This window comes from Bufo bufo, chromosome 1, assembly GCF_905171765.1.
Source record: "Bufo bufo chromosome 1, aBufBuf1.1, whole genome shotgun sequence".
NCBI classification, from domain to species: domain Eukaryota; kingdom Metazoa; phylum Chordata; class Amphibia; order Anura; family Bufonidae; genus Bufo; species Bufo bufo.
The window spans coordinates 478,675,544-478,700,594 of NC_053389.1; the positions used below are offsets into that span (position 1 = coordinate 478,675,544).

The window sequence follows — 25,051 nt, forward strand, 5'->3', positions numbered from 1 at the left end:
TGCCCCAACAGCTGGTCATCGAGGTGAGAAAATAACATATGAGTTACTACGGGACTACACTTACTAGCCACATATGTTACAAGATGTGCAAACATATTGTCAGGGATGTCTAATCTGCCCTCAATTCCAGCAACAAAGGCCCACTCATCGGGCACCGCTGATGAAAAGGGGGATGTCCATGCCATGGTCAGACATCCAAATTGACTTCATTGGACCAGTAACAACCTCATCAAGAGGCAACAAGTATATGTTAACCGTAACTTGTCTGTTCACCAAATGGGTGGAATGTTTGCCGTGCAAAACATGCAGTTCAAACGTATGTGCATCTCTGCTCATTAACCACGTATTTTCTAAATTTGGTCTTCCCCAGCGCATCGAATCCGATCGTGGAAGTCACTTCACCAGTGAGGTGATGACAAAGATGTGGGAAATCCTGGGGGTAAAGAGGAAGCTACATATAGCTTATCGACCAGCCTCTAGTGGTGGAGTAGAACGTTACAACCAGTCCATTGTGAACATCCTAAAAAAGTTTGTCAATGAATCTGGTAAGGACTGGGATGTCAAGTTGCCTTTGGTGCTTATGGCCATCAGAGCCACCCCAAGCGCAGCAACTAAGCTTTCTCCCTTCGAGATGATCACGGGAAGGAAGATGGTGTTACCCCAGCATTTACTTTACAGGACAACAGACCATAACTTGATCAATGCTACAACATCGCATCAGTATGTGGAAAATTTACGCAAGCACCTACAGAAGAATATAGATAAAGCCGCAGTGAGTGCTAAGACATACTACGATCTGAAGACTACACAGAAGGAGTATCAAATTTCCGATCGGGTGTATCTCTATAACTTCGCTCGGGATCAAGTGAAGGAGAGAAAATTCCTTCCTTCCTGGAAAGGTCCCTATGTCATCACTGACAAATTATCTCCAGTGGTCTACAAGATCAAAATCCCTAAGGGGGATGAGTTTATTGAAAAATGGGTGCACATTAATCAGCTACGTATTTGTCATCCTAGTGCACGACTTCAAGAGATTGAAGAAGCTGGATGTAATGAGGTGAAGAGACTTTATGGTCCCAGCTAAAGACGGAAATAAGGATTGGTATCGTATGAACGGAAAAGTGTTATCTGTTATTCTACATCTTTAACTCATACTAACCCATCCTGATATACGTTTCCTCTGTAACAAAATGTCTCCTAACTCACCTCTGAAACCAGAACTTACTCTGTCCAAGAAAAGAACTTATGCCAATCAGAGGTATATGGTATTAGTAACGCTTTTCTTGCAGGATAAAGTTGAAAAATGTATGTACTCATATATGTCATACAATATTTTATAGGCGTAAGATGTCATCAAAGATGATTGCCATTATCTACGTCATCCTGATTTTGGGGAAGGAGTTCCATGCTGAGCCGATTGCTGTGCCAGGTCCTTCATCCGGAATCATGCTACAGGAGACCGCGGGGTTCATATTGACGAACAAGAGGATTCTATCCCAGAAGGTCTACATCAGCCTGGATCCACGCGTTTTCGTCGAAAGGCAATTTAACGTGTCCGAAATCCAGTCACCGTAAATCCAAGCCTGGTACCAGATGCACATCGGATATTCCCAAGAGCGATATTACCCAGATCCTGGAGCAAACAAGGAAGACCTTGACCAGAGAACAATTCTATACAAGCCAAAGACCAAATCGATTTATTTATGCGATCGTAGCCGCCATAATCTTTAGCGTAGTGGGCATTGTTATTACTACCAGTGTGACAGTTGCCGATTCCATCTCTATCAAGACATTGGAACTCGAAGTTGGTTCATTGAAAAGAAACCTATTAAACATTCATGTGGAGATGGAGAATCAAAACAAATCTTATCGAACTTATATCCTGTTTTGCAGGATCTATGGGATGGTTGAGTTTGTTGACCATCCAAGTCATGCGTTAGATAAGGTTCTCCAGAAGAACTTTAGCCAAGCTCTGGTTGGAACACTATAAGCCAAGTCTACGCATCGAAGAAGACATATGAAAAGCCCTTTTGAACATTCCAAATACATTCACACTTTATGGAACATTTTTGGAATGAAGGGGGATTTGTTGTGCATTTTCATAAGTGTACAATGTATCTGATGATACTATATTCAATATGGATGATACTATATTCAAGATGGGTTCATGGCAAGTTCAATGTGTTAAAAGTGAATATATAGAGAACATTATACTTTTTATTATTGTTTAGAGACATGGATTTATCTGTACTGGTTTCTATAAACATGTCTGTCTGAGGAACAATGGGTGTTTCATGGCTGAACCATGATCTGATAAGGAAAGATATCCATAAAACACATCTGGTGTGGAATAGATATCTATTTATTAATATATATATATATATATATATATATATATATATATATACAGGGAGTGCAGAATTATTAGGCAAGTTGTATTTTTGAGGATTAATTTTATTATTGAACAACAACCATGTTCTCAATGAACCCAAAAAACTCATTAATATCAAAGCTGAATATTTTTGGAAGTAGTTTTTAGTTTGTTTTTAGTTTAAGCTATTTTAGGGGGATATCTGTGTGTGCAGGTGACTATTACTGTGCATAATTATTAGGCAACTTAACAAAAAACAAATATATACCCATTTCAATTATTTATTTTTACCAGTGAAACCAATAGAACATCTCAACATTCACAAATATACATTTCTGACATTCAAAAACAAAACAAAAACAAATCAGGGACCAATATAGCCACCTTTCTTTGCAAGCACACTCAAAAGCCTGCCATCCATGGATTCTGTCAGTGTTTTCATCTGTTCACCAACAACATTGCGTGCAGCAGCAACCACAGCCTCCCAGACACTGTTCAGAGAGGTGTACTGTTTTCCCTCCTTGTAAATCTCACATTTGATGATGGACCACAGGTTCTCAATGGGGTTCAGATCAGGTGAACAAGGAGGCCATGTCATTAGATTTTCTTCTTTTTATACCCTTTCTTGCCAGCCACACTGTGGAGTACTTGGACGCGTGTGATGGAGCATTGTCCTGCATGAAAATCATGTTTTTCTTGAAGGATGCAGACTTCTTCCTGTACCACTGCTTGAAGAAGGTGTCTTCCAGAAACTGGCAGTAGGACTGGGAGTTGAGCTTGACTCCATCCTCAACCCGAAAAGGCCCCACAAGCTCATCTTTGATGATACCAGCCCAAACCAGTACTCCACCTCCACCTTGCTGGCGTCTGAGTCGGACTGGAGCTCTCTGCCCTTTACCAATCCAGCCTCGGGCCCATCCATCTGGCCCATCAAGACTCACTCTCATTTCATCAGTCCATAAAACCTTAGAAAAATCAGTCTTGAGATATTTCTTGGCCCAGTCTTGACGTTTCAGCTTGTGTGTCTTGTTCAGTGGTGGTCGTCTTTCAGCCTTTCTTACCTTGGCCATGTCTCTGAGTATTGCACACCTTGTGCTTTTGGGCACTCCAGTGATGTTGCAGCTCTGAAATATGGCCAAACTGGTGGCAAGGGGCATCTTGGCAGCTGCACGCTTGACTTTTCTCAGTTCATGGGCAGTTATTTTGCGCCTTGGTTTTTCCACACGCTTCTTGCGACCCTGTTGACTATTTTGAATGAAACGCTTGATTGTTCGATGATCACGCTTCAGAAGCTTTGCAATTTAAAGAGTGCTGCATCCCTCTGCAAGATATCTCACTATTTTTGACTTTTCTGAGCCTGTCAAGTCCTTCTTTTGACCCATTTTGCCAAAGGAAAGGAAGTTGCCTAATAATTATGCACACCTAATATAGGGTGTTGATGTCATTAGACCACACCCCTTCTCATTACAGAGATGCACATCACCTAATATGCTTAATTGGTAGTAGGCTTTCGAGCCTATACAGCTTGGAGTAAGACAACATGCATAAAGATGCATGATGTGGTCAAAATACTCATTTGCCTAATAATTCTGCACGCAGTGTATATATATATATATATATATATATTACTGTGTGCATTTATTTAGCGTTTGAACTTGTTAATGATTCATATATACTATGCAATATTGATGTATTATAACCAAATATTGTTAATGTATATTTTATACTGTGTGTATCTCACTGAGTGGATATATATAATCTTAGGGGATGTAGAGAGCGTTTAAGTTGAATTTTCCTAAATAGGATCCATTCAGAGGAGCTGATGTTATTTCAAACATCATTACTCAATAGCTGAGACAGTTAGGGTACACAAACCAGGAGAAAAGTTAAAAAATTTTGTTCTCTTATCTGACCATAAATAAGATGGTCTGTTAACTGTCAAGATGGATCCATTTAAGTTGGGAGAGGTCAAAGTTTAAGTTGTGTAATGAAGCCATATATATGTGTTAATTCTTAAAATATTTGAAATTGTTATGTGGTACAACAGTGCCATCAAGTGGTAGATGGGCAGAAGTTTCTAAGGAATGCCAATTAAATTACATCATCCCCATGATTAACATACGTCACACCCACCTTATCTAATTGGAAATCCCTAATCCAAGAGGGGATGGGCATAGATAACGATTAGAATATCTGATCCAGTTTTGGAGATCAGGGAGATTCATTCATCAGTATCACTTCACACGTCAGGAACGTACCACAGGACGTCACAGATCACAAAGCATCTTCACCACTTCCAGTCCTAAGAAAAAGCTCCCTACACCCTAAGGAATTCTTCCAGGGACACACCCGAGGCTCTCAGAAAGAAACTGACAGATCTAAATCTTGGAAAGCTGAGTCCCTTCTAAAAGCTCTTTATCCCAAAGCCAGGGGTAATGTATAATTTATTTCATTTGCAGTAATTATAAATCGCTCCAATTGGCATATAGTTGAGACCCCATTATCAGTGGGTCAATAGTGTTAAAACAGTAATTTTATGGGAAATTTTAATGAACGTGCACATCATTAGAATTCCTGTAATATTTCTATCAGTGTGGGATCTCTGATCAGATTTTACTATCCGTAGTTAGGCCAACAGGCGTATTAATAAGATGTCTCTTACTGCCATATTCTTTGATTGAGCATAAGGGACTTTCCGCAGATTCATTTCTATCGTTTTTTTTTTGTTGCATTATAATGTTTTGATAACCAGTACACTAATCGGTAATAATTTGAGTAACATTGTATTGTACTTGGTGTAGTAAATTAAGTGGGCCTGGTGTAAACGGTGGAGCACCATCTTGTGGTCAATTTTGATATTATCCTTGTATTAATTTGTATGCCATTTTTACTGTATGTATTTATAAGAAATTATATTTTATATAATTAATTGCACCCTGTTTCATTAGCTGCACAAATTGACTTTAGATCTCATCAATAAAAGAACTGGCGTTTATATGTCCGCAAAATTACATTTTACATTTTACATTTTTCATATTTCAGAAAAATATTAAATCATAATTTTTATGATTTCATATCTTATATGAAATAAATACTCGACATTAACAAATATTCGATTTCGGCGAATATAATACGAATACTCAATAATGCAAAATCGAATATGGCACCTCACGCTCATCACTAATGGGGAGCTGTTGGATATGGTTCTCTAGACCAGAACCACTGTAGCAGGAAGTTCCAGGCTAAATACCATAGACCAACCTACTAACATTACCTAGCCTTTTTGCCAACTCTATGTGTAGGCCCAATAATAATCCTTCAAAAAGCTATTTTTAACAGGCAAGAACATTTACTGTTTTAGCACAAACTGCATTCATGTAAGTGTTTTTAATACAGTAGTTATGACTTTAAACAGGTATTCCAGTTGTTTGAAGTTATGGATAGGGGATAACTATTTGATCGGTGGGGGTCCTACCACTGAGACGACCACTGATCACAAAAACAGGTGCCCTGTACCCCCTGCAGCCCTCTGAAATGAACAGAGCGTCCGGTTGCACATGCGTGTGGCTGCTCCATTAATTTCTATGGAAGTTTCAGAGCTAGCCGAGTATAGCACTTGGATATCTTCAGAATTCCCATAAAAATGGGAATTCTGGATGTGCGACCGGCTGCTCCCTACATTTCAAGAGGGTTCCAGGTGGTATAGGACACCCTTTTTTGTAATCGGTAAGGGTCCCAGCGGTAGGACCCCCACTGATCTAATAGTTATCCCCTATCCTGTGGAATTCTTAAGCTGTTAGAAATGAATGGAGCAACACAAATAATATGCCATTGCTTTAGTCAGTTTATTAGAAGCTTTAGTTATTAATTATGAAACATACTGAGCAAAAGCTATGAAAAAATTACAATAAATCTTCAGTAATAAATGTTGTATCCTCTAATCCACTGTGATGAGTCTTTGCAGCTGTAGAAATCAATGAAATATGTAGAAAATGTGCGATTGCATAAGCTTTAGTAATTGATTATAAAATATACTGAGCAAAAGCGAGACGGCCACAATAGATCTTCAGTATTAAAGTTTGCATCCTTGAGTCCACTTTGATAAGTTTTTGCCCTTACAGTGCTTTCTCCATGCAACCCTGTAGAAGAAATAGGTTTATTATTATTTTTCATTTCTCTTGATTATATAGCGCTGACATATTCCGCAGAGCTTTACAGACATTAACGTCACACTGTCCACAATGGGGATCATAACCTACATACATATCAGTATTTCTTTGGAGTGTGGGAGGAAATCGGAGTACTCGGAGGAAACCCACACAAACACAGGGAAAACATACAAACTCCATGCAAAAGTACTAACCACTGAGCCACCATGCGGCCCAGTGTGTAATAAATTCGATATTAGGCACTTTATTGTGTGCATATTTGGATCTATTAACTTTATTGATTGATAGCTCTAAAAATAGAAGAAAAAAAAAAAACTATTAGGGTGTCAGTTTAAAACATCAATATGAAATGGCTCTTATAATCATATTACTCTGGGTGTGGGGGGCCTCCACAATATCCACTAATCCTACAATCCCACCAAAACAGCATGGAGTGAAGTTTAGTTGTGTGGTTCTTGCGCTCCCCACCTCTCTGGGGGTATTGATACACGGCGCACCAGGACCCCGTGTAGCTGAACTGCCAATACTAGTCAAGCTATGATCACCTGAGCCTATACCTTTGCTCACTTGAATCAGCGGCAATATTAGCTTGCTACCTATAACCTAGTGCTGCCCTGTAATGAGTCCCTACTGCGTTCCCCTCAGCACATATTACAGGCTACATTAAAGACTTGTTTCCTATATAGCACTCTCCTCGACGCTTTTCCCTGATGGCCAGTATTTCATCAGGAGCCAGCGCAGAAGTGAAACAAAGTAACAAATTAATAAGGTGCTGCACGCCTCAGTAGCCACCGGCACAGTGACGTCCGTAGCATGGCCGCCGCATACCTCTCCTTATGTACAGATAACCACACTTATGTACAGAAACACACAGATGTGTAAACAGATTTTGGATGACAAAACATGCTATAGAAGATTAGATAGCAATCCCACTGATGTCTTCAAAAAGGGGTTGGCACAGCTTTTGGATAAGGCAGCAGCGTTTGATCAGTAAGGCTGAATATGCATTTATGCTACCACAATATCCGGTGCTACCATTCTTTTACAGTCTACCCAAGATCCACAAGGGGGTATCCCCTTTGAAAGGGAGACCAATTGTATCAGGGATTAGCAGACTGACAGAAAAGATCATCATTTACGTGGACAGGATTTTAAGACCATTTGTAGTTAGCTTGCCGTCCTATGTAAGAGACTCAATGGACGTGTTAAGGCGCCTCAATGATGTATACTGTGAAGAGGATACGCTCTTAGCGAGCCTAGATGTTGAGGCTCACTACAGCTCGATCCTGCATGAGAAAGGATGTGAGGCGGTAAGAGCGTTCCTGGCAGAAAGAGGAACACATCTCTCGATGCATAATAAGTTTGTGGCGGAGCTACTACAATTTATCCTGAGGCACAATATATTCTTCTTTGATCGTGACATCTACCACCAGCTCAGGGGGGTGGCGATGGGAAGCCCATGAGCCCCTACTTATGCCAACCTGTACCTGGGCTGGTGGGAGAAGGAGATTGTGTTTGGGGAAGTCATGGACTGGTGGACCTCATCCATTTTGTTATGGATGAGAATAGATAAATAAATAAATAGGACTGGCACTCTGTATGTGTGGCAATATGGAATGAATGCAATACGTAATATAATAAAAGTGATCACAATTTAATCAAATAAAATACACAATAACATAGAAACATATATAAACGCTTAAAATTGATAGCAGCACTGGCATATAATAATTTGTGAATTTATGATATACAGTTCATGTAAACGCCCAAACTCATGGGTAAAGTAGTTGTCTTATTAATCACAAAGTTATATAAAGTGCAAAAAGGGGGAAAGTCTGATGGTTATGCAGCTTGTGAAAGAAATGTGCCAAAAATCTGCACAAAAGTATTGTCTCCTGAATAGCGATGGGTTGCAATCACTATAATGAAGTGCTCCAAAGTAAGAAGGTAACGGATCTTACTTTGAGCTAGCTGGAGTAAAAGGACAAAGTCACTCACATGTGTAGTGCGAATGGTCCCCGCACTTGGAGGTGGACGCCGGAGCAATGCGGTCTGTAGCGTACTGCTGGCTTGGCCGTCTGTGTCGCGGAGTGCGCTGCGTCTCACGTGATCCGTGACGTACCTCCACTGAAGAAGGGGAAGAGGTCTGCCACTGAAGAAGGGGAAGAGGTCCCCGAAACGCGTCTGGCGTAACCAGCTGACAATCTCCTATTATAACCAAGGCCTTCTCCATATGCACAGATGAGAAAATAATCTGTGAATAATTTGCTGCAATAACTGGAGCGCTCCAGTGAAAAAACTCCCTTAGGACCTGCCGAGCACAGCTCGTGTCATCTGACTGCCGCATACTAGGTCTCGCGATACCTTGCCGGAGCTCCAGATCGGAGGTACGTCACGGATCACGTGAGACGCAGCGCACTCCGCGACACAGACGGCCAAGCCAGCAGTACGCTACAGACCGCATTGCTCCGGCGTCCACCTCCAAGTGCGGGGACCATTCGCACTACACATGTGAGTGACTTTGTCCTTTTACTCCAGCTAGCTCAAAGTAAGATCCGTTACCTTCTTACTTTGGAGCACTTCATTATAGTGATTGCAACCCATCGCTATTCAGGAGACAATACTTTTGTGCAGATTTTTGGCACATTTCTTTCACAAGCTGCATAACCATCAGACTTTCCCCCTTTTTGCACTTTATATAACTTTGTGATTAATAAGACAACTACTTTACCCATGAGTTTGGGCGTTTACATGAACTGTATATCATAAATTCACAAATTATTATATACAAACGGAAAATGCAAATGTGATCGCACACTACATCCAGCACTCTGCCCTCCATGCTGGATGAGACATTGGTTTATATTTTGGCCAAAGCATAGTAAGCCACTCACCGCGTCAAGGCTGTCTCATGAGTGGTCCCTAACTCTTGTTCCTACCTGTTCATGGGCCATGACAGCCACATAAAATCCAGGGAATGCAGGTCAGCATGCAAGCCAAGTACACTTTGCTTGTAACTCCGTCCGGTGCCATTACAGCTTTCATCGGATCCAGGGATGCAAGTACCAACATGCATGCTGAACCCACCATATACTTCTCCTGGAGCCAAATGGCTAATGGTAGGTTCTATACAAGCAGACTCAGTTTTATACTGACTTTAAAACCAGCCTCAAGGACAGATTAACTGGTCAGGTGTGCAATGACTCCAAGGAGATCGCCACGCCTCCAATATATACTACAAAGAAAAGAATAAGGGGTTGGGTCAGCACAACCTGCCTGTAGGTGCAGATCGCTATGGCGAAATACATATACAAACGGAAAATGCAAATGTGATCGCACACTACATCCAGCACTCTGCCCTCCATGCTGGATGAGACATTGGTTTATATTTTGGCCAAAGCATAGTAAGCCACTCACCGCGTCAAGGCTGTCTCATGAGTGGTCCCTAACTCTTGTTCCTACCTGTTCATGGGCCATGACAGCCACATAAAATCCAGGGAATGCAGGTCAGCATGCAAGCCAAGTACACTTTGCTTGTAACCCCGTCCGGTGCCATTACAGCTTTCATCGGATCCAGGTATGCAAGTACCAACATGCATGCTGAACCCACCATATACTTCTCCTGGAGCCAAATGGCTAATGGTAGGTTCTATACAAGCAGACTCAGTTTTATACTGACTTTAAAACCAGCCTCAAGGACAGATTAACTGGTCAGGTGTGCAATGACTCCAAGGAGATCGCCACGCCTCCAATATATACTACAAAGAAAAGAATAAGGGGTTGGGTCAGCACAACCTGCCTGTAGGTGCAGATCGCTATGGCGAAATACATATACAAACGGAAAATGCAAATGTGATCGCACACTACATCCAGCACTCTGCCCTCCATGCTGGATGAGACATTGGTTTATATTTTGGCCAAAGCATAGTAAGCCACTCACCGCGTCAAGGCTGTCTCATGAGTGGTCCCTAACTCTTGTTCCTACCTGTTCATGGGCCATGACAGCCACATAAAATCCAGGGAATGCAGGTCAGCATGCAAGCCAAGTACACTTTGCTTGTAACCCCGTCCGGTGCCATTACAGCTTTCATCGGATCCAGGGATGCAAGTACCAACATGCATGCTGAACCCACCATATACTTCTCCTGGAGCCAAATGGCTAATGGTAGGTTCTATACAAGCAGACTCAGTTTTATACTGACTTTAAAACCAGCCTCAAGGACAGATTAACTGGTCAGGTGTGCAATGACTCCAAGGAGATCGCCACGCCTCCAATATATACTACAAAGAAAAGAATAAGGGGTTGGGTCAGCACAACCTGCCTGTAGGTGCAGATCGCTATGGCGAAATAAATATACAAACGGAAAATGCAAATGTGATCGCACACTACATCCAGCACTCTGCCCTCCATGCTGGATGAGACATTGGTTTATATTTTGGCCAAAGCATAGTAAGCCACTCACCGCGTCAAGGCTGTCTCATGAGTGGTCCCTAACTCTTGTTCCTACCTGTTCATGGGCCATGACAGCCACATAAAATCCAGGGAATGCAGGTCAGCATGCAAGCCAAGTACACTTTGCTTGTAACCCCGTCCGGTGCCATTACAGCTTTCATCGGATCCAGGGATGCAAGTACCAACATGCATGCTGAACTCACCATATACTTCTCCTGGAGCCAAATGGCTAATGGTAGGTTCTATACAAGCAGACTCAGTTTTATACTGACTTTAAAACCAGCCTCAAGGACAGATTAACTGGTCAGGTGTGCAATGACTCCAAGGAGATCGCCACGCCTCCAATATATACTACAAAGAAAAGAATAAGGGGTTGGGTCAGCACAACCTGCCTGTAGGTGCAGATCGCTATGGCGAAATACATATACAAACGGAAAATGCAAATGTGATCGCACACTACATCCAGCACTCTGCCCTCCATGCTGGATGAGACATTGGTTTATATTTTGGCCAAAGCATAGTAAGCCACTCACCGCGTCAAGGCTGTCTCATGAGTGGTCCCTAACTCTTGTTCCTACCTGTTCATGGGCCATGACAGCCACATAAAATCCAGGGAATGCAGGTCAGCATGCAAGCCAAGTACACTTTGCTTGTAACCCCGTCCGGTGCCATTACAGCTTTCATCGGATCCAGGGATGCAAGTACCAACATGCATGCTGAACCCACCATATACTTCTCCTGGAGCCAAATGGCTAATGGTAGTTCTATACAAGCAGACTCAGTTTTATACTGACTTTAAAACCAGCCTCAAGGACAGATTAACTGGTCAGGTGTGCAATGACTCCAAGGAGATCGCCACGCCTCCAATATATACTACAAAGAAAAGAATAAGGGGTTGGGTCAGCACAACCTGCCTGTAGGTGCAGATCGCTATGGCGAAATAAATATACAAACGGAAAATGCAAATGTGATCGCACACTACATCCAGCACTCTGCCCTCCATGCTGGATGAGACATTGGTTTATATTTTGGCCAAAGCATAGTAAGCCACTCACCGCGTCAAGGCTGTCTCATGAGTGGTCCCTAACTCTTGTTCCTACCTGTTCATGGGCCATGACAGCCACATAAAATCCAGGGAATGCAGGTCAGCATGCAAGCCAAGTACACTTTGCTTGTAACCCCGTCCGGTGCCATTACAGCTTTCATCGGATCCAGGGATGCAAGTACCAACATGCATGCTGAACCCACCATATACTTCTCCTGGAGCCAAATGGCTAATGGTAGGTTCTATACAAGCAGACTCAGTTTTATACTGACTTTAAAACCAGCCTCAAGGACAGATTAACTGGTCAGGTGTGCAATGACTCCAAGGAGATCGCCACGCCTCCAATATATACTACAAAGAAAAGAATAAGGGGTTGGGTCAGCACAACCTGCCTGTAGGTGCAGATCGCTATGGCGAAATACATATACAAACGGAAAATGCAAATGTGATCGCACACTACATCCAGCACTCTGCCCTCCATGCTGGATGAGACATTGGTTTATATTTTGGCCAAAGCATAGTAAGCCACTCACCTCGTCAAGGCTGTCTCATGAGTGGTCCCTAACTCTTGTTCCTACCTGTTCATGGGCCATGACAGCCACATAAAATCCAGGGAATGCAGGTCAGCATGCAAGCCAAGTACACTTTGCTTGTAACCCCGTCCGGTGCCATTACAGCTTTCATCGGATCCAGGGATGCAAGTACCAACATGCATGCTGAACCCACCATATACTTCTCCTGGAGCCAAATGGCTAATGGTAGGTTCTATACAAGCAGACTCAGTTTTATACTGACTTTAAAACCAGCCTCAAGGACAGATTAACTGGTCAGGTGTGCAATGACTCCAAGGAGATCGCCACGCCTCCAATATATACTACAAAGAAAAGAATAAGGGGTTGGGTCAGCACAACCTGCCTGTAGGTGCAGATCGCTATGGCGAAATACATATACAAACGGAAAATGCAAATGTGATCGCACACTACATCCAGCACTCTGCCCTCCATGCTGGATGAGACATTGGTTTATATTTTGGCCAAAGCATAGTAAGCCACTCACCGCGTCAAGGCTGTCTCATGAGTGGTCCCTAACTCTTGTTCCTACCTGTTCATGGGCCATGACAGCCACATAAAATCCAGGGAATGCAGGTCAGCATGCAAGCCAAGTACACTTTGCTTGTAACCCCGTCCGGTGCCATTACAGCTTTCATCGGATCCAGGGATGCAAGTACCAACATGCATGCTGAACCCACCATATACTTCTCCTGGAGCCAAATGGCTAATGGTAGGTTCTATACAAGCAGACTTTGGCTCCAGGAGAAGTATATGGTGGGTTCAGCATGCATGTTGGTATTTGCATCCCTGGATCCGATGAAAGCTGTAATGGCACCGGACGGGGTTACAAGCAAAGTGTACTTGGCTTGCATGCTGACCTGCATTCCCTGGATTTTATGTGGCTGTCATGGCCCATGAACAGGTAGGAACAAGAGTTAGGGACCACTCATGAGACAGCCTTGACGCGGTGAGTGGCTTACTATGCTTTGGCCAAAATATAAACCAATGTCTCATCCAGCATGGAGGGCAGAGTGCTGGATGTAGTGTGCGATCACATTTGCATTTTCCGTTTGTATATGTATTTCGCCATAGCGATCTGCACCTACAGGCAGGTTGTGCTGACCCAACCCCTTATTCTTTTCTTTGTAGTATATATTGGAGGCGTGGCGATCTCCTTGGAGTCATTGCACACCTGACCAGTTAATCTGTCCTTGAGGCTGGTTTTAAAGTCAGTATAAAACTGAGTCTGCTTGTATAGAACCTACCATTAGCCATTTGGCTCCAGGAGAAGTATATGGTGGGTTCAGCATGCATGTTGGTACTTGCATCCCTGGATCCGATGAAAGCTGTAATGGCACCGGACGGGGTTACAAGCAAAGTGTACTTGGCTTGCATGCTGACCTGCATTCCCTGGATTTTATGTGGCTGTCATGGCCCATGAACAGGTAGGAACAAGAGTTAGGGACCACTCATGAGACAGCCTTGACGCGGTGAGTGGCTTACTATGCTTTGGCCAAAATATAAACCAATGTCTCATCCAGCATGGAGGGCAGAGTGCTGGATGTAGTGTGCGATCACATTTGCATTTTCCGTTTGTATATGTATTTCGCCATAGCGATCTGCACCTACAGGCAGGTTGTGCTGACCCAACCCCTTATTCTTTTCTTTGTAGTACAAATTATTATATGCCAGTGCTGCTATCAATTTTAAGCGTTTATATATGTTTCTATGTTATTGTGTATTTTATTGTATTTTATTTGATTAAATTGTGATCACTTTTATTATATTACGTATTGCATTCATTCCATATTGCCACACATACAGAGTGCCAGTCCTATTTATTTATCTATTTTCTATACTTGCCTGTATGGGTGATACAGTTTTTCTGGCCTAGAGCACCTGGTCCTTATTCGCACAAGAGTGAGCTATTCCTTCTATACTTTTTCAAGTTGTTATGGATGAGGTTCATTTATGATGTATTCATCCTTTGGAGAGGCACGAGCACTGAATTCGAGGGGTTTGTCTCCTGGTTGAATGTGAATGATTTGGGGTTATATTTCACATATTTCACATATGAAATCAGTGATACCCATCTCATATTTCTGAACCTCTCCATCAGTATTAACCAGTTGAGAAAAACACCAAGATGTTCCGCAAATCCACAGCCACCAACTCCCTATTGCAATTGGATAGTGGACACCAGACCCCACTTAAACGGGGCATCCCCAAGGGCCAATACTTAAGGGCCTGACAAAATTGTTCAGAATGGGCAGACTTTAGGGTGGCGGCAAATGACCTCCAGAGGAGGTTCTTGCAAAAAGGCTATCCTTTGTCTTCCCTTAAGAGAGCATACCAGCATGCGTCAGGCTGCAATAGGGATAGTTTGCTACATCCCAAGAAACGTGAGATTGGTAATGAGAAAATATGGATCATTGGGACATTTGACCTGGGACACAAAGAGGTACGTGAGATTTCTAGGGAATCCTGAAATCTGACCCGGATGTGGGAGACCTGGTGGAAGGATTATCCTTTGATCACCTACTGGAGAGGTGGCAGTTTGAGGGACAGACTGGTCCATAGTGTGTTCAAGACCCCCGCCAAGGAAAACTGGCTCCCTAAAAAACAGTGCGGTAGCTTATTGCATGTAAAGATATAAAAAAAGGCAATAAAGTAACTAGCTCTGTGACGGGACGCAGTTACAGTATTAGTTCATTTATTAATTGCAAAACTGTAGTCATAGTGTACGGAGCCACATGTATCTGTCAAAAGAAATATGTAGGCAAGACTAAGAGGGAGTTTAGGAGACGACTAGGGGAACACCTATCTAACATCAGTAAGCAGGATGATTCCCTGATTGCACAACACGTGCTAAAATATCATGCAGAAATGCATAATTGCATCAGCTTTCAGAGGATGGAGCACGTGAAGCCGTCCCCAAGAGGGGGGGACATTGATAACCTCCTGCTGCAAAAAGAGGCAGAATGGATGTTTAGGCTTCAGACCGTCAAATCTAATGGATTAAATGAGTTTATATCATATACTTGTCTTATATAATAGTGGATCTGGGGCCATGTAATTAGGTGATTGGCGGGTACATACCCATTTCATAAGAGACCTCCTTATCTGAGTGACTTTTGGTGTATATAGTTCTGGGTCATAGGACATTTGCCTATGACCCTGATGTATTTAACTATGCTCATGCCATAACATTGGTGTATCCAACTCTGTATATGTCGTAACTTGATCCATGCTTTCATCTCTAGTTGCGGGCTATGATTTACTTGCGCGCACAGTGATACTCTTTTATTGTTTATTTGTTTATTTCATTTTTCTAAATGTTGTAAAGATACCCAGCCATGTGATATAACTTCCATCCATTGGTGGGGTGGTTGCTGTCAGGTAACTAAATATATTTATTGATAAGTGGACCTAGTTGAGTAATGTACTATGTCTCCCAGGAGGACATATAGTTGCCGGCTTGAGATCACCAGTTAATTAGGTATCCTTTCTTACCCTCTGGGATTTTGTGATGAATGAACACAACGGGCGGAGGAGTACTTGGATATGCCTCCCCGTTTATTGGATGATCCGCTGTGAGGCTCCACCCAGAGAGAGTGGTTATCTGTACATAAGGGGAGGTATGTAGCCTGTAATATGTGCTGAGGGGAATACAGTAGGGATTCATTACAGGGCAGCACTAGGTTATAGGTAGCAAGCTAATATTGCCGTTGATTCAAGTGAGCAAAGGTATAGGCTCAGGTGATCATAGCTTGACTAGTATTGGCAAGTAATTTACACTGAAGAGGACAGTATACTACTGCAGAGGGATCTAGATAGATTGGAGGCTTGGGCAGATAAGTGGCAGATGAGGTTTAAAACTGACAAATGTAAAGTTATGCACATGGGAAGGAATAATGCAAGTCACCCGTACATACTAAATGGTAAAACACTCGGTAACACTGACATGGAAAAGGATCTAGGAATTTTTATAAACAGCAAACTAAGCTGCAAAAGCCAGTGTCAGGCAGCTGCTGCCAAGGCCAATAAGACAATGGGTTGCATCAGAAGTGGCATAGATACCCGTGATAAGAACATAGTCCTACCACTTTATAAATCGCTAGTCAGACCACACATGGAGTACTGTGTACAGTTCTGGGCTCCTGTAAACAAGGCAGACATAGAAGAGCTGGAGAAGGTCCAGAGGAGGGCAACTAAAGTAATAACTGGAATGGGGCAACTACAGTACCCTGAAAGATTATCAAAATTAGGGTTATTCACTTTAGAAAAAAGACGACTGAGGGGAGATCTAATTAATATGTATAAATATATCAGGGGTCAGTACAGAGATCTATCACATCATCTATTTATCCCCAGGACTGTGACTGTGACGAGGGGACATCCTCTGCGTCTGGAGGAAAGAAGGTTTGTACACAAACACAGAAAAGGATTCTTTACGGTAAGAGCAGTGAGACTATGGAACTCTCTGCCTGGGGAGGTGGTGATGGTGAGTACAATAAAGGAATTCAAGAGGGGCCTGGATGTATTTCTGGAGCGTAATAATATTACAGGCTATAGCTACTAGAGAGGGGTCGTTGATCCAGGGAGTTATTCTGATTGCCTGATTGGAGTCGGGAAGGAATTTTTTATTCCCCTAAAGTGGGGAAAATTGGCTTCTACCTCACAGTTTTTTTGTTTTTTTTTGCCTTCCTCTGGATCAACTTGCAGGATAACAGGCCGAACTGGATGGACAAATGTCTTTTTTCGGCCTTATGTACTATGTTACTATGTTAGTTCAGCTACACAGGGTCCTGGTGCGAAGTGTATCCCTATCCCCAGAGAGGTGGGGACCGCAAGAACCACACTACTAAACAACACTCCATGCTGTTTTGGTGGGATTGTAGGATTAGCGGATATTGTGGAGGCCCCCCACCTCCGACACCTAGAGTAATATGATTATAAGAGGCAGATAGCCATTTCCTATTGATGTTTAAAACTGAGACTAATAAAGTTTTTTTGTTTTTTCTATTTTAGTGCTATCAATCAATAAAGTTAATAGTTCTATATACAGATAGGCGCAAACTTCTAAACAATTTTCGAAGTTATTATTTCAAACTTCTAAATGAATGACATACCGCTATAATAATGCCATCGCTTTATGATGGGGGGGGGGGGGGGGGGGGATCTAGGATATTCTTTGGCCCTTAACATGGAGATTCAGCTCTGTTATAATGCTGTATACCCTTCACAGTTTTTCCTCTGTACAGCAGCACCCCAGCCACTGGACGTGTGGAGGACTGCAGCACAGTTCCATCTAGGTGAGCAGGGCCATGCTGCAGTACCCGGTAACAGCAGAATGAGTGCCACAGTGCAAGGAAAACTTAGAAGGGGAAGCAAAGTTCTGACCCCCCTTATCATAAAAGCCATGTCACATTCAAGCAATATGACATCATTTTATGAAAAACTCTTGTAATTAGGGTAAGGATAGATAAGTGGGACACTAATGCAATAAGAGGATTGATGTAGTTTCAACGGTACTATTTGGTATCAAAGGGCACTGTGACAATATTTGGGAAATGATGGCACATTGAGGCACACGTATGTGTGTCAGTATGTAACAAGGTGTTAACTGAATGCTCTTCACTGTGATATTACAGCACTGTATGTGTATTTATAGGCTGTGTTGTACTGTGAAGTCACAATAATGTGAGAGTATTTAGAGGTTGATATCACAATAGTGAGTGAATTTATAGAGTGCAATCTATTATGATTTCACAATATATTCAGTCAGGTCCATAAATATTGGGACATCGACACAATTCTAACATTTTTGGCTCTATACACCACCACAATGGATTTGAAATTAAACGAACAAGATGTGCTTTAACTGCAGACTGTCAGCTTTAATTTGAGGGTATTTACATCCAAATCAGGTGAACGGTGTAGGAAATACAACAGTTTGCATATGTGCCTCCCACTTGTTAAGGAACCAAAAGTAACGGGACTGAATAATAATCATAAATCAAACTTTCACTTTTTAATACTTGGTTGCAAATCCTTTGCAGTCAATCACAGCCTGAAGTCTGGAACGCATAGACATCACCAGATGCTGGGTTTCATCCCTGGTGATGCTCTGCCTGGCCTCTACTGCAACTGTCTTCAGTTCCTGCTTGTTCTTGGGGCATTTTCTCTTCAGTTTTGTCTTCAGCAAGTGAAATGCATGCTCAATCGGATTTGGCCATTGCATAACATTCCACTTCTTTCCATTAAAAAACTCTTTGGTTGCTTTTGCAGTATACTTTGGGTCATTGTCCATCTGCACTGTGAAGCACTGTCCAATGAGTTCTGAAGCATTTGGCTGAATATGAGCAGATAATATTGCCCGAAACACTTCAGAATTCATTCTGCTGCTTTTGTCAGGAGTCACATCATCAATAAATACAAGAGAACCAGTTCCATTGGTAGCCATACATGCCCACGCCATGACACTACCACCACCATGCTTCACTGATGAGGTGGTATGCTTGGGATCATGAGCAGTTCCTTTCCTTCTCCATACTCTTCTCTTCCCATCACTCTGGTGCAAGTTGATCTTGGTCTCATCTGTCCATAGGATGTTGTTCCAGAACTGTAAAGGCTTTTTTAGATGTCGTTTGGCAAACTCTAATCTGGCCTTCTTGTTTTTGAAGCTCACCAATGGTTTACATCTTGTGGTGAACCCTCTGTATTCACTCTGGTGAAGTCTTCTCTTGATCTGGCCAACTGTTGTGAAGGGTGTTTTCTTCACCAGGGAAAGAATTCTTCGGTCATCCACCACAGTTGTTTTCCGTGGTCTTCCGGGTCTTTTGGTGTTGCTGAGCTCACCGATGCGTTCCTTCTTTTTAAGAATGTTCCAAACAGTTGCTTTGGCCACGCCTAATGTTTTTGCTATCTCTCTGATGGGTTTGTTTTGTTTTTTCAGCCTAATGATGGCTTGCTTCACTGATAGTGACAGCTCTTTGGATCTCATCTTGAGAGTTGACAGCAACAGATTCCAAATGCAAATAGCACACTTGATATGAACTCTGGACCTTTTATCTGCTCATTGTAATTGGGATAATTAGGGAATAACACACACCTGGCCATGGGACAGCTGAGAAGCCAATTGTCCCATTACTTTTGGTTCCTTAACAAGTGGGAGGCACATATGGAAACTGTTGTAATTCCTACATGGTTCACCGGATTTGGATGTAAATAACCTCAAATTAAAGCTGACAGTCTGCAGTTAAAGCACATCTTGTACGTTTCATTTCAAATCCATTGTGGTGGTGTATAGAGCCAAAAAATTTAGAATTGTGTCCATGTCCCAATATTTATGGACCTGACTGTAGATACGCGTTTGTGTATCTATGCACTATTGCAATTATTGTATTGTATTAGTATATATTCATAGGCTGTACACCATTATGATGGTGTCAAAATAATGCCTGACTGTAATGATATATAATGTGATGAAATCACAACACTGTTACCATGAAAAAAAAAACTATTTTTCCTATTTAGGCCCCATTCACACAACCATATTTTTGGTCTGCATCTGATCCGCATTTTTTGTGGATCAGATGCGGACCCATTCAAAAAAGATACAAGTCCTATTCTTGTCTGTTTGTGTCTGTAGGCATTGTAACAATGAGTCCTCCAAAAAAACGCATGCAATACGGACAGCTTTAGTATTTTGTGGATCTGCATTTTGCGGACCACAAAATACATATGGTCATGTGAATGTACCCTTAAAAAAAAAGATCAACTGCATGTTTGCGACTTTTTCAATGGCATTAAAGCAAACATTTTTGCGCAAGTGCCGTTACTCTGTCGGCCTTGCCACTTTCCCAAAAAGGCGGCGTGACGAGGGTAGGGAGTGGGCAGGACTGGTGGCCCAGCCACATTTATCATATTCTATGCAACATCTACATCGACATCTATGTCAGCCAGATTTCAGTTCAGGCGCACAGAGTGCTGGATGCTGTGCCTAATTTATGATGAGGTGTACACCTCATCATAAATTAGGCGCAGCATTCTGCAGCCAGGGGTAGATTGGGAACTAAAAGTGGCTATGGAAAAAAAAATTAAAAGTGGCCCCATGTTGTAGGTAGGTCCAAACTGACAGAAGGCGGGGCAACATAATTAGGCAGGGCCAGCAATACCATAGTACAAAGCAATATACTGCACTTGCTGAACCAAATACCACAGTGCAGCACAAAATACTGTGACCTGCCACAAAGTTGAATTCAGGAGGGTACCTACAGCTGCTGGCCAGGTGCGTATGAGACAATCAGATCATTATGTACCCAGCTGACGGCCCTGAGGATGGCTTGGGTGGCCCTCCTAGGCATCGGCCCACCGAGAAATTTCCCTGTAGAGTCTATGGCCAATCCGCCCCTGCCTGCAGCATTCCAGGCTATGAATAAATCTACCCCTTAGTGTTCAGTGATTTATACTCACCATGCATTCATGCCGTTGGGATTATTCACAACACGCTTTGCACATTTTATAGATTGACTTATATTGTCACTTAACAGTGCTGTTAAATAGTAAAAAAAAGTTAGAATTTGCAAATCACATTAAGACTTTGTTAAAAGCTGTAACATTTCCAAGCAAACTTTCCAGTTTTAATTAGCATCTATCCTAACCTGCACTTCAAATTATTACCTACTATTGCCCATTATCCGTTTCCTAACATTATGTATTTCAATAAATGTATTGCAGTTGAGGGAACAATTTCTTCTGGAGTTCTTTTAAGAGAAATGGCAGAGACTATTGCTTAGATTTTTCTAATTTTGCTTTACATATCAGAATAATGAATACCGTAAATAAGGAATTCATTAATTATTTAATTCATTATTATTAAAGAGGACCTTTTCATGGGTCCGGACATTATAATATAACTAGTGGATTCTTTGGGGCATACTTATGGCATATTACGGCGTTTACTATTTTCTGTATGCGCCGCTCTGTTTGCCCGCTGTGCCTCCCGTTCACTTTTCCTGCCTGGTATGAAAATTCATACCATCGGTACAGGGAGGAGGAGATGGCCCTGTTTCTCAATGGGAATCTCCTTCTCCCTGGCTGTGACGTTCTCCAAAGGGATTGGACAGCTCACAGCCAGAGAGATGGAGACACCCATTGAGAAACAGGACCATCTCCTCCTCCCTTTTCCGATGGTATGAATTTACATACCAGGCAGGAAAAGTGAACGGGAGGCACAGCGGGCAAACAGAGAGGCGCATACAGAAAATAGTAAACGCTGTAATATGACATAAGTATGCCACACAGAATGCACTAGTTATATTATAATGTCCGGGCCCGTGAAAGGTCCTCTTTAATTAGTTTTCTATTTTTGTTACCCGTCACTCATCTGGCATGAGTGGTTGTTTGGTAACTCTCTTGGATGGAGCTTCTCAGAGTCCGGATTGGCAGTAGTATGGTGATAATTCATCTTTCTCATTGAGTAGGACTACTACTATGTGGGGCTACATAGAATACGCTTATAAGAGCGCCTCCATATGACTTCTGTTCATGTCTGTATGACAGGATGGGAGAGCACCTGGCATTTAATTGCTTTGACACTGTAAAGGCATTATTTAGGCTGTGGCAATAGGGGCGATAACTGTTGTGCATGACTCATTACATTATAATATCATGTGCATGTGACACAGGAAAATGGAAGTCACCACAATCAGTGTGAAGAGAATTCATGGCACTCACTACTTCCATAAAATGTGCTATGACATCTTTTCACATTGATTGTTGTCTGATTCTGCATTTTTCACAATGGTATTGCGGTACAACAAGTCTCAGCACATCAACGTGAAATGGCACTTCAACCCCCCAATGCCAATTTCTTAACCGAACCCCTTCCCTCCAGCCCTACTGTTAAAGACATACTTGGAAAACATTACATACAAAGCTACAAAACATACAGGGTAATACAGCACCACATATTGTGCCCACTATGCTTCCTCATAGTATACTGCAGAAACAGATAATCCCCCTTCCGCTACCCCCCTCTTGCTCTTACCTGATGCTTCCTTAGGCAGTCGCCTCACCTCGGTGGTGCACCCCTGATTGTAGACCAAGCCCATTCACTGGAATGAGACTTAGCTGCACCTAGGTCATGTGATCAATGACTCTTTGGAGTGCCTTGACCTCTTCTAATGGGTGATCAACCCGGGCTCTAGGAGTTGGAACCCCACATATCAGCTGAGGATAGGTCATCAATATTAAACCCCCAGAAAGCTTTGTTACAAATTATTATTAATCCACTCATAACATATAGTAGAAATAATAAAGGAATAGCACAACACAGAGCCATAAGAATAGATGCTCCAAAAATTTTATTACATGGGGAATGCATGTACAGTAGTTACTAAAACAGACAAGGTCAACTTTAAGGGCAGGAGCTTTTTCACACAGTGTATCAGAGAAATAAAATGGTGTCCAAAGGACCAGCTCATCCCGACACAGGTAAAGAGTAGTACAGGACATGTAGTATTACACTTGTACAGTAGAGAGGCGCTACTAGATACCGTATTAGTGCATGCACTTCAGTTTTATTAGTGAGATGCCTTTGCTCATTTGCTGTACTTGTGGCATTATATATTGAATATGGGTTCCAGATACAATGGTCCAGGAAAGACCATTGTTTGATGAAAATAGAATAAGTTGTCTCACTTCAGTTTACTTACCTTTGCAGTTGATATTGCAAGCATTTTTACTTCTGGGGGTCTTGTAATCATTGCACCACCATCGACTATTCATTTGAAAAATGCCATAATCAGTGCTCTTGTCAGGTCGATTGTAGTTTGTGGCGGCTGTGTTAAAGCCACTCTCATGGAATGCGGTACAAATCCCTGTAGAGGGTTTAGTTCAAAGAACAAAATGTTGATACGACATTATTAATTTAACTATTAGCTACAGCGCTGGTAGAAAATGTTATCAATTATTTAACCACTTTATACAAAAAAATTATTGTCAACCCTAACAACCACATTCTTTTTCGCTTTGTTGCACTGGCCGGTAAATGAAGTGAACTTATTTTCACCTCTTGTCATATTGCTCATATAATTGGTAAGAAGATAAAAATCTCATATTTAGAGCTGTGCTGGGTCACAAGATGTCAGGTAAAGTATTTATTTTTTTTTTTTTGAAAGTTAATTTTAGGGAAGATTTTTTTTAAAGCAACTGCATTTTAGTTTTTACACATATATATATATATATATATATATATATATATATATATATATGTATACAAACATATATATACGGTACAGTAGATGTAAATGAATTAAACCCATGTTCCTCCTCACTGTACAACAACAGTGAAGAGGATCTTGAATGGAGTGGTGGTCCCCCAGTCGCTGTGCCACTTTATTCAATGTCTATAGAAATTAATGGGAACCATGCTCTAGTGATTGGTGATACGATGATACGTTTATCACCTATTAACCCCTTTAAGCCAAATGCAAATAGGCAATAGTAAAATCGGCAGTGTTCTCGACATTGAACACAGACTAGTTTTTAAACACACTGCTCATGGGTGTCATCTGTGTGTCATCTGTTTTTCTCATAAACCCATTAACTTGAGTGAATGAGTCTTGTGGCAAAATCAGAGCAGGATGCTGCGATTTTCTCCTGGGGCAGGAGCATGATTCCCGCACCGCACACGCTTGTCTGAAACAGCCCTCAGGCTCTGTGCACATTATGCCAGAGCCCTACTTTTTGTTTACAATGGGACACTAAGGTGAACGTATGGCTATACAGTAGCATACAATGGAGGTATATGTAAGGAAATCCTTCCCACACATACTACCAACTAAAGGCTCTGTGAATATTACACCAGAGCCCTACGTTTTTGTTTTAAAATGCGACCATAGGGGCAACATATCTCAATGTATTTCTAGACAGTGGCATACATTGGAGTCTTACATCAGAGGTATATGTTAGGAAATCTTCTTGATGTATACTACCAACAAAAGTGTCAGGAGCAGGAGCAGGAGCAATATGCCTCTCAAGGAATCTGGAACCACACAAGGCATGCTACAAGCACAAGATCCAAGATATGTGATGGAAATGAGTGTGCCTTTGGAGAAGACCTTGCTGTGTTCGGTCGCTATGAGATAGTTTCAGCCTATTATCCCTACATGATCTAACAGTATAATAAAAAAAACGAAATTAAAAACTCACACTTCGGTGCACCAATAGTGTACAACCAGTTAAACGTCTCAGCGGTGTACAGAATACGGAGTTTACACTTTTTCAATGGGGCTGCAGTGCACGGAGTAAGGGCAGGGGCATTGCTGCTCCTGCCTGTACCCCCCGGAGGTTTATTAAATCCTTGCATAGCACATGGATACTTTGTACCCATGTGCTATACCAGGATTAGCTGAGTAAGTGTGCCTGCTTCGCTAAAGCTAAACGCTGACACGC

General features: G+C 42.1%; 1 protein-coding gene across 2 annotated transcripts in view; it reads right to left on the bottom strand.

Moving 5' to 3' along the window:
* Positions 1–6,192: 6,192 nt before the first annotated feature.
* LOC120980527 (lysozyme C-like) overlaps positions 6,193–25,051 on the bottom strand; it is a 347,707-nt gene continuing 328,848 nt past the window's right edge. The window contains exons 2-4 of one of the 2 annotated variants that reach the window (XM_040409694.1): positions 23,311–23,475; positions 21,068–21,146; positions 6,193–6,510 (exon numbers count right to left, since the gene is read on the bottom strand). In XM_040409694.1, the coding sequence (XP_040265628.1) occupies positions 6,444–6,510; positions 21,068–21,146; positions 23,311–23,475 (311 nt within the window). In that variant the 3' untranslated portion in view covers positions 6,193–6,443. The remainder of the gene's footprint in view (positions 6,511–21,067; positions 21,147–23,310; positions 23,476–25,051) is intronic. The other variant, XM_040409687.1, reaches the window with a different exon arrangement.